We start from the raw sequence: 10,427 nt of genomic DNA on the forward strand, positions 1-10,427 counted from the left end.
GGAGGGGTGATTTTTTTTTTTTTTTTAACTTGTTTACTGTTCATTACAGTGACTACTAAGAAAACAAATGACTTCAGGTTCAGGGAATACCTTATTTTGGCGTCAGGCAGACAATGATGCTCTGCCTGAAGAGTACAGTCCGGTCCAGACCGCGAAACAAGCCAGCCATGATTTCTGAGTGCACGCCACGAACTCTGCCGGTGGCTTTCTGCATCTGTACCTCGACTACAGCCACTTAAGTAAAGGACCCAAAACACTGCCAAAGAAGCTTTCGTTCTTTATTAAATTCTCTTAGGCGTTACCAGTATTATTCAAGTTTAAGACAGGGCAAATCTTATGAAGTATTTAAGGGTTCTCTTCTTATAAATAAATTTATAAAGAAAACATCCACTAATTCATCTCTACTTTTTCTAACCCGCTCAATCTTCTAGAGTCGAAAAGAACAATTCTGGTGCACTAAAACCAGAGCCGAGGCTTTTCAATACCGTCAATTAAAATACTTTCAATTTAACTCTGAGCGGCTGGTGTCGTTCACTAATTTTAACTGTTACACAGCAGGATGTGCTTGTCACCCCTGGTCTTCTTCAGCCTCAACACACATTCAGAGTCCATTCTCCACGTAGAAGAAAACTACTACTGAACTTACTGCATGTATTTGATCATGTAATTTGAAGCCTTTTGAGCTCAATCCGGGCAGTGCTATTACTGCATATCTTTGATGACCACCCTAGGCACTTCAAAGACCCAAACGCCTTTCTTCGTTCTACACACTCTTCCGCAGAAAGAGCTGTCAAGAAAGTTGTTTAAAACCCAAAAATGCATAGCGATTGATGCTTCATTTCTACTTGTCCTCCTCATGATGGAAAATCTGGTCAGTCCTTAACTTGGCCTGAGAACGGCTCTGATAGCAATGACAAATATTCCACTGCACAAACGGAACGCCTAAACTGGTAGCAGGCAGGAGAGGATGACACTTCTAAATGCTTTCTGTTATTCTGGAAACACTAGCACCTTCCTTTCAGTGAGCTCCAGAAAACCGTGGATGACGTCACCATTTTAAACCGTTTCAATTCAACAGCAAAAATTACATGGCGAGTATTCTCAGCACTACCTGAAAACCAGGAGGGGGAGGAGGGTGCCAACAAGGTTTACAGGACTTGCCCAAAACTGTAAATCTAAAACCTGACCGTTGGGATAGCTGCCAAAACCTGAAATTGCTTACTCTAAAAAACATTACCAAATCAGCTGATCTTCCTTTTTAAATCCAAGGTTTTCTCTTTTTTCCAGACAAAGCACAGCATTTGTCTCTCAGAACATACCAGTCAGGGTATTGCTAATTAACTTGACTGGGTGGCTTTGTAGTCTCAGACCAGCCGGTCTAGCTGGCTGCTAGGAAAAAGGTTTCATAGCTTAAAAATATATTATATGAAGTGTTAGTTCAAGATGTGTGTGAAAACGATCTTTAAATTGCTGCAAGAGCAGAATGTTAAGGCAACATCAGAAAACAGAGGTGTTGTAAGACACTAAGCCCTACTCCCCACCTGGCAAAGAGAGCCAAATGATAAGATGTGACTCAATCCCTTAATACAAAAACGTCCCGAGATAATCTGAGCTTGACTTTGCAATTTTCTCTTTTATATTTTGATGGCAGTGAGAGAGACCCTGGGGCTGTAACTCCCTTGCAAAAAAATGTCAACATATGATTTACTCACGAGGCTTAAAATAAGGAAAGAAAATATAAAATAAGTTGTCCTTTGCTTGGCAACCATCCTTTTTAATTACTCATTTTTATCCTGTATCCAGGCTACACACACCTGGGTATGGATGGCTAATTTGGATATAGAAAACACCAAGGATCACTTCTGGAAGAAACACAAGACCATAAACTTCTCAATCAGTACATCAACAGCATCAGGGTGAGCAAAAGGACTTTACCAAGAGACTGACATTTACACTTTCCGACAGAACTGAAATACACTGAATTACAGAGCAAATTCACTGAAACGACAAAAAAAGTCTGTCCTTGAAAAGGCTATTTTTTCACCCCCAGAAAAAAAGCGTTTCCATTTGGATACTTCCACCACACAACCAACCGGTTAAGAAAATAAAGCGCGGTGTTTAGCAACGGGGCAAGGCTAACTACCCGAGAGGCACGGGGTTCACCCCCACCGGCGACCAATGAGGTCAGCAGGGCCCGGCGCCAGCGGAGCCTCCGGCTTCACTTCTCAGCACACGCCGCGGCCGTCTCCTTGTTGAAGCCCCGGATGGAGAGATCGTAGACCACCTCCTCCACCTTCTTCACGTCATACTTCAAGCCGTCGTAGCGCTTCCTCAGGGAGTCGTTTTTCAGGTTGAGAAGGCGGAAGCCCGAATCCAGCTCGTTGATGAAGGTGGAGATGTGGAGCGGCCGGGAGTAGTCTCCGGCGGTCACGCTGTTGACGGACAGCCTCGACTACACGAGGGAAGGGAAACCGAGACACCTTACAACAGGCCTCATGAGCACGTCTTCCTCCGCATCACAACCAAGAGACCCCCAAGGCCCCCAACTTTCCCACACTGCCTTTGGGAATTACATGTTGACGACCGCTTAACATTACGAAGTTACTTCAAGACTTAAGAGATCGTTCCCTTTCTGTTGGGGGTTTCTGTGGTCTACAAGTTTCCATCAATGCGAATCAAGACTAGTGGGAACACCTTTATGACAGCCTTTTTTTCTTCTTTAGAATTATCTCCATAGGACAATTTCTCAAGAGACAGATGAAGAGAATAAAAGAAAAATAACCTATATACAGTTAAATTAGTCCCCGAAGCAAGTATACGTATTGACACAGTTACTAGGAATGTGTGTGTCTTGCCACCACTTTGAAAGGGAGAGGCATTACCATCTTTTAAAAATTCACAGATTAGTCAGTATGCACAGCCCGCTCATCGTATGAACTGGCCTTTCTCTGATGACTAGCAAAGCAGCACACACAGCACATGATGACAAACTGGTGACAGATAGAGGGCTTAGAAAAGACTTCCTGAATTTTTGTGCCCATTTCAAAAACTGACAGCGAGGTGGGAAGATCAAAAACGCAAATGGCAAATTACTAAGCTTCTTACCAATTCACTGGCAAGAATTAGAACTCCCGAGAGATAATCTTCCACATCCAGATGAAAGCCTTTCTCCCGATCTGGCTCAACTAAAAAATACACCAAAGTAAAAATAAGGTCATGATGTGAACAGAATGTGAGCCTAAGAATATAAAATACTATATATACACACACATACATATACACGCACACACATATTGTTTCTCTCAAAGGAAAAAAAGATCTTTTAAAACTATATGATGTGCTCATACTTTTGGCAACTAGGCCTCATTGTGGATTTTTGAGCTCTTAAGACTTCAATTTTTCCTTTCATTCTTCTCTCAGAAAGTACTATCACCCAGAACGTTATCTAGTTATATCAGAGAATACCTATGTTTTTGGACAAAGCATGTCGCAGCATTTAAAGGAGAAGCCATGACACCCTTAAGTGACATTCACATGGTTCATACGGGCACACGAATGCATGAATGCACATACACGTGCACAAAGTGAGAAGACCTCACAAATGTGGCAAAATGTTGGGGAGCCTGGGTGGCTCATTCGGTTGAACATCTGACTCTTAATTTCAGCTCAGGTCATGATCCCAGGGTTGTGGGATCGAGCCCCACATTGAGCATGGAGCCGGCTCAGAGTTCTCTCCCTCTGCTCCCCACCCCCTTCACGCACACTAAAATAAAAATTAAAAATTAAAAATTTTGGGGGTGCCTGGGTGGCTGTTGGTTAAGCAACCAACTTCGGCTTGAGTCATGATCTCACGGTTCATGAGTTCAAGCCCGTCAGGCTCTGAGCTGTCAGCTTCAGATTCTGTGTCTCCCTCTCTCTCTGCCCCTCCCCAGCTTGCACTCTGTCTCTCTCAAAAATAAACAGTAAAAAAATAATAATAAAATAAATTTTTAAAGACATGGCAAAATGTTAACAAGCAGAAAATCTAAGTGGTCTTCACTGTACTATTCTTTCAACTTTCTGTAGGCTTGAATTTTTAAAAACTAAATTTTAAAAACTAAAAGCAACACCCAAGTACAAAAAGCAAGCCACTACATGTTCTTACTTTTTGTGTTTCCAAGTCACTATTTTTCCATTTAGTTCTCGTTTGTTCTAATAAGTAGGAAGTATAAGCAACAGCCTCCCCCACAACCAAAAATTAAGCGACCGTGCCTGATTGTGTAGACCGACGCTAACGGAGACACTTACTGCCAAGAATTTCTGTAACCGCTTCTCGAGTCACTAGTGTTTCTGATTCCAAGTACACAACAAATGCTGCCAAGAAGACCAAACGCTGCAACACAAACCTCCAGTGCTCATGAAATCTGCACGGATAGAAGCTCATTTAGGTGGAAGGATTAGGGGCTTTATAAAAGATAAATTTAGTACAGTCGTAGTCAAACATTTTGGAAATACAATGCTTTTCCAAATCAAATCCATGTGAAACCCCAACATAAAAAACATGTAAAAACATGCCATTTAAGTATATTAGATGGATTTAATATAAGTTTTACAAGTTCACATTTATAGCAATTACTTATTAGAAGTTTAATAGACAAACGAGAAGCATGATCCAACTTCAATGAATATAAAGATATTTACAATCGAAGATTATGGACAAGAACAACTGTGCTTGTGAAGTTTAATCAGTAAAAACAATGATACTGCTCTGAGAAAAATTAAAACTGGCAACGGCAGATTGATGAGAACTGCACTGTACATCAGCCTCAATACCTAACTTACTCTCACGTTTTGAGTGTAGAATATTAAAAAAAAAACCTTGATTTATACATATAATAACTACCATTTGGAATCACTAAACCGACACTTAAACCTTCAGGATCCTGCAGTTAAACTGAGCTAGAAGCCTGAAAAAAAAAAAAAAATAGGAAATTTTATACCCCCAAATGTTAATGCTATACCTCCTGAATTTCAAATATGGCAAATTCAAAAAAAATTTTCAATACAATACAGGTCAAATAAAACCCTCTAAGGGCCAAATCACCCAGAGGTCAGCCTCTGTGTGACCTCCAAACTACCCGATCTCTCAAGATCCTGCCAATCCTATCGTTCAAGGTCTCTCTACATCCGTTATTACCTTACAGCAGGGCCAGCAAACTTTTTCTGCGAAGGGCCAGATAGTAACATTTTAGGCCTTGTGAGCCACATTCAGTCTCTGTCACATATTCTTATCTGGGTGTTTTTCTTTTTTTAACAACCCTTTAAAATATAAGCAATTCTCAGCTTCCAGAGGCGGCGGGCCACGGGCAGTGTGCCAACCCCTGCCTTAAATTATCCTGTGGCGCTGTATTACCTACTTCCCACATACATGTCTTGTTTTGTGCCCACGTGTGTCTTAACAGAACATCTTTTTCAGTAGAAAAGAGACACAAGTAGAGATTTTAGGTTCTTATTCACTGTATTTCATCAATACTCAGATGCAGTTCTTTCCAATTTAACATCTGTGAGGCTGGGATGCTTTTTACAATCTATAAATTTCACAATTATGACTGGCAGCAAATTTTCTTCCCTAAATAATGGAGACTCTTAAAAATTAACGGTGTTATAGGTCAACAAGTTACAGAATATTAGCTAAACATGTTATTTGGCAGTGTAATTCAAACTTTGAGGAAAAACTCAACTCCGTTTATATAGTGCCATCTAATCCCATAATCTTAATAGCATAGACATGGTTCACCCAATTTCACAAGCAACTTAAATATACTAAAAAGATACTCTATTTGACCTTAATACAACAAATATTTTTTAATTCCTTTTTCATTGTAAAAATTATGTTTTCCCTAGGAAAATTCTCAAAGGGAGGGGAAAAAAATCCCCATCTCTGTCACCATTAAAATACCACCACTAATAATAGTCTGACTCTTTTTCGTTGTTTCTTCTACAGAGAGGTTTTTACTTCGTTCTCAGCAATCATTCGGTACATATAATTTTTGTCCTGCCTTTATTTTTACTTGACATTACAAAATAATACGACTTTTCTTACAAACCTGTAATACTGTTCAGCAGGGAACTTGGTCTTCAACGATGTTAGATGTGTTTTCACTGTACCAAAATGTTCTCGAGCTTTCAAACACCTCTTTGGAACTGATCACAAAAAGATAATCAAACACAATAATGAGTAAGATTTACCAAATTTCAAATACAGTTCTGGCTTAATAATCTACACAGTCTCTCTGGAAATAAATCAACTCTTAAAAAAAAAAAAAAATCTCACGACCAAATGCAGGGTATGCATCTCTACTTTCCAATCTGGCTCTCAAAATTCCAACTCTAGTTTCCCTACTCATTAACCAACACTGAAAAATAGACAAAAACTTGCTGAAAGGGAATAATATTTAGCAAACAAGTCAGTAAGCTGTCATAAATAATGTCATCCTTGGGGTGCCTGGGTGGCTCAGTTAGTTAAGCATCCAACTCTTAGTTTCTGCTCGGTTCATGACCTAGCAGTTCGTGGGTTCGAGCCATGCATCAGACTGTGCACTGACAATGCAGAGCCTGCTTGGGGTTCTCTGTCTCCCTCTCTCTCTCTGCCCCCCCCCATCCCATATCTCTCTCTCAAAATAACTTCAAAAAAATTAAAAATATAATAATAATTGTGGGGCCATGCACCAGCTGCTATTCCAAAAGGATGACTAAAATTGGACAGCTTCTAGCTCCCACATTTGGTCAAAAAACTTTATCAATTATACTCAGACTGACCGACTCCGTATCACTGAGAAAAAAGACTTCCCTGTGACACCTGTAAGTTACACCATTGTATCATTCTCTACCTGAAAATATATTTCAGCTCTTTTAATTGTGCACATCCTACATTGAAGGTCCCATGTTTAAACTTATCATATGTGATTTCCATGAAAGGTGGTGACTATAAACCCATTAGGAACCTTTTACACTGAACATTTCTTACATACAAATGCATATTAAACCATATTCAATGAACGAAAGACTGTGTTTATTTCTCTTTTAATGTTTATTTTGAGAGAGAGAGCAAGCAAGCAGGGGCAGAGAGAGAATCCCAAGCAGGCTTCATGCCATCAGTGCGGAGTCGGACACGGGGCTCAATCTCACTCTCTTGGACTGTGAGATCACGACCTGAGCTGAAATCAAGAGTCAGACACTTAACTGACTGAGCCACCCAGGTGCCCCACAAAAGATTCGGTTTAAAAATAAGAGAGCCATATAAAAGACACACAAGAGAACTACAAACCTACAACAATTATCACTAGAATCACATTATTACATTACTACGTGGAAGTGGAAAATCAACCGTAACACACAGAATTCCAGAATTCTGTAAACCTATAAAACACTCAAGTCACTTACTTCTCCATAGGATATGAGGGACATTTTTCTTAATAAAATGATAACAGACTTGAAATGTCTTCTGAATGGAAATTAACTCTTTTAAGTGAAAGACTCATAATTTGGACTCTTAAAAAATATTCAAAATCAAGGGGGCACCAGAGTGGCTCAGTTAGGTAAACGACTCTTGATTTCGGCTCAGGTCATGATCTCGTGTTCGTGGAATCAAGCCCCACGTCGGGCTCTGTGCTAGCAGTGCAGAGCCTACTTGGGATTCTCTCTCTCCCTCGCTCTCTGCCCCTCCCCTGCTCTCTTGTGCGCTCTCTCTCTCTCAAAAGAAATAAATAAACTTAAAAAGAAAAATCTTCAAAATCAAAACAAAGAACTTACTGTCCTGAAAACCAGCACCCTGATGGACCCCTTGCAGTAAAGTTAAAATCTCTCGAGCTGTTTGTTCTAAACTCTGTACAACTTTTCGGATTTCCTAGAAAGAATTAAAAATCAAAGTATCAGATAAACTCAATGTAACTATTTTCATAACCTCAAACCAGATATATCAGACAGCACAGGTTAAGTACCTATGACACCTTCACACACATTTAAAACTCCAACCATCTTTACTGAACTGAACTGGTACAGAAAATATCCAGGTTTGAATCCCAACGTTCCCACTTACTTCCTCTGTGAGACCTTCAAGAGGTCACTACAGGGCCTGAGATTTCTCATGCGGCCTTCAAAGGATAATCACCACCCACCCCAAATATCCCACTGAAACACTATAAATATCAAAAGAAATGAAATATCTGAATGCAATTTGTAAAAAAGAAAAATGCAATGCAATACGAAGACTGGGTGCTTTTCAATCATTTTATGAATATTCACAGCACATTTATGTGAGAAGCACTGTGTAAATACTGGTTCCCAATTAGTCCCTTCCTTCCTTCTTGCCGTTTAGAGCATAATAGGGTAGACAGACGTTTAAAAAATACGGATCGCACAAAAATTTTTAACGTGAATTCTCTACTAAAAAACATGACAGATTGTGAGATCAAGAATATGAATACGAAGTAACCACCAGGAAAGGAGAGGAAAGATGCGAATTCCAGGAAAAGCATACAGTACATGCAAATATCCTGAGGCAAGAAACTCTCTGCGGAACTAGAAAAATAAAAAGATAACTGAACATAAAACACAACGGAAGATGGCGTAAAATGAGATGGAGGGGAGAAGACACCTGTGGGCTACAGTAGAATCTGGATTATTATTCTATGTGGAATAAGAAGCCATAAGAGAGTTTTAAAGAGAAGAGGCCACACGTGCTACAACAAACAGTGAAACGCGTGCTCTCTGAGTCCCAAGCGCTGAGCCTTCGACATAAACAAGCGCCAGAAAGCAGGAAGACTGACACTCAAACGAGGTGGGCGATGCCGAAGAGCCGAGACTCGAACACACAGAATCAGGACCGGAGAGCAGAATCGGGGGCGGGAGAGGAACGTTCCCTAAAGCTGACACAAGAGGGGAAGCAACCCATCCCCGGAGGCTTCCCCACTGCTCGAGACAGAGCGACAGAGGAGGGCCGGGCGCGGTGGCCAAGCAAGAAAGGAAAGGGAAAGGGGAGGGGAAGAGAGGAGGCTCGCCTCTCGGATGTCCTGCTCGGCAGCCAAAAAACCCTGCAGCTCCACGAAGATCTCGCTCACAGACATGGCGCCGGCTGCACAACAATCGACCAGAGCGGCGAGTGTGGCCGCCGAAAAGCGTTTCAGAGCCCACCGGCGCAGTCAGTCGCAACGCCAGCCGCCGCCGCCGCGTCCACCCGGCCCTACGCTACGGACGTCGCTGGGGTCCTCCGAGGTCCGCGGCGCGCAGGATCCTGGGCTGTCCGCCGTGCTGCCTGATGTGCCGCGGCGGGAGCCCAGGCTCGCGCTCAGGGGGCGGGGCGGTAAATGCTGGGCGGGGCTTTCATCTGGGGAACTTCGAACGGGCAATGCCGGAAACCTTCCGCTAAGCGGGGAGGAGCGTGCCCGGGGGCCAGTGGGCTTGAGGGGGCGGGGCGGGCTTGGAGGCTGAGCAAACAAGCGCAACGCTTGTTTTATGCTGTGGCGGATGGGAGGAGAAATGCTTCAATACTGAAGAATTTGCGTAAAAAGACAGGTGCAGAAAAACGTAGAGAGAGTGCAATCTCCGTGTGGAAACATGCGTTCGTATTTGCAAAGAATACACGGGAAATAAAAGGGGGGGGGGAGTACGGGATGGATTGCGAGCGAAAAATTTTAATTCCTTCCCTGTATGACTGTATAACCTATTTAAATTATATGGATCTTTCAAGCGTGTATGGTAGGAAATGTCTCTTCTACTCAACTAACACCTCCTTATCCCGATTCCCTTGAGGCAAGCGCCTTAAGGATTTCTTGACGTTGCAGAGTTATTCCATACATCTGTTCTACAAATAGAAATGTGTATGAATGCGTTGGGTCAACCTGAACATAAAAAGACACTATGAAAGCCAAACAAGTGTTTGAGATCTAAGAACTGCAATTCGGTGAGCACAGACTCCAGCGATAATCAAATAAGTGTCCTTCCTGCAGGGTGAAAGCAAGGGTTGGGGGGGGGGGGGGGGGGGGGGCGGGTGGGAAGGCGGGGAGAACCACATGACTTTGATTAAAAAAAAGATAATTTATACTAACAGGCTAAGGGCTAATACGCTTTTGGTTACACACTGATAACTATTCTGTTGACAAACGAAGCTATTCTTGGTATATGTTACTCTTATGATTGGGAAGAGTCTTATGATTGGGAAGCCTGTGGTCCTGTTGATTTTAGGAGCAATTGCTTGTGAAACTATGGCTTCTAGACCAGTCCTTTTGTCCAGTTCAAGGGTTAATTAGCCATTTGTTATAGAACGGGAAATGGAGCTTTTCTCGAAATAGGGTCTCTCATGTCTAGAAATTATATATTTATATACATAATTGTACACGATTCCACAGTAGAATGCACTCTCCAAATGATTTTAAATGATTACTTATTTC

General features: G+C 41.8%; 1 protein-coding gene across 2 annotated transcripts; it reads right to left on the reverse strand.

The window, feature by feature from the left end:
- Positions 1–264: 264 nt before the first annotated feature.
- TSN (translin) lies at positions 265–9,294 on the reverse strand. 2 transcript variants are annotated; one of them, XM_043576519.1, is made up of 6 exons: positions 9,039–9,294; positions 7,792–7,885; positions 6,087–6,183; positions 4,288–4,403; positions 3,106–3,185; positions 265–2,452 (listed from the first exon to the last, which is right to left on the reverse strand). In XM_043576519.1, the coding sequence occupies exons 1-6, from the start codon at positions 9,102–9,104 to the stop codon at positions 2,219–2,221; spliced, it is 687 nt and encodes a 228-aa protein (XP_043432454.1). In that variant the 5' UTR covers positions 9,105–9,294; the 3' UTR covers positions 265–2,218. The 2 variants fall into 2 exon arrangements, with proteins under 2 accessions (XP_043432454.1, XP_043432455.1); XM_043576520.1 differs by lacking the exon at positions 3,106–3,185 and having other exon boundaries at positions 2,187–2,452; positions 9,039–9,242.
- Positions 9,295–10,427: the final 1,133 nt, after the last annotated feature.

Source organism: Prionailurus bengalensis, chromosome C1 (assembly GCF_016509475.1).
Source record: "Prionailurus bengalensis isolate Pbe53 chromosome C1, Fcat_Pben_1.1_paternal_pri, whole genome shotgun sequence".
Lineage (NCBI taxonomy): Eukaryota > Metazoa > Chordata > Mammalia > Carnivora > Felidae > Prionailurus > Prionailurus bengalensis.

Bases quoted from the DNA above. Each gene is read 5' to 3' on its own strand.
- TSN (XM_043576519.1), bottom strand. From the start codon at position 9,104: ATGTCTGTGAGCGAGATCTTCGTGGAGCTGCAGGGTTTTTTGGCTGCC. The intron at 7,886-9,038 runs GCGAGCCTCCTC...AATTCTTTCTAG, and splicing joins CCGAGCAGGACATCCGAGAG to GAAATCCGAAAAGTTGTACA. The intron at 2,453-3,105 runs GTAAGAAGCTTA...TCCCTCGTGTAG, and splicing joins TAATTCTTGCCAGTGAATTG to TCGAGGCTGTCCGTCAACAG.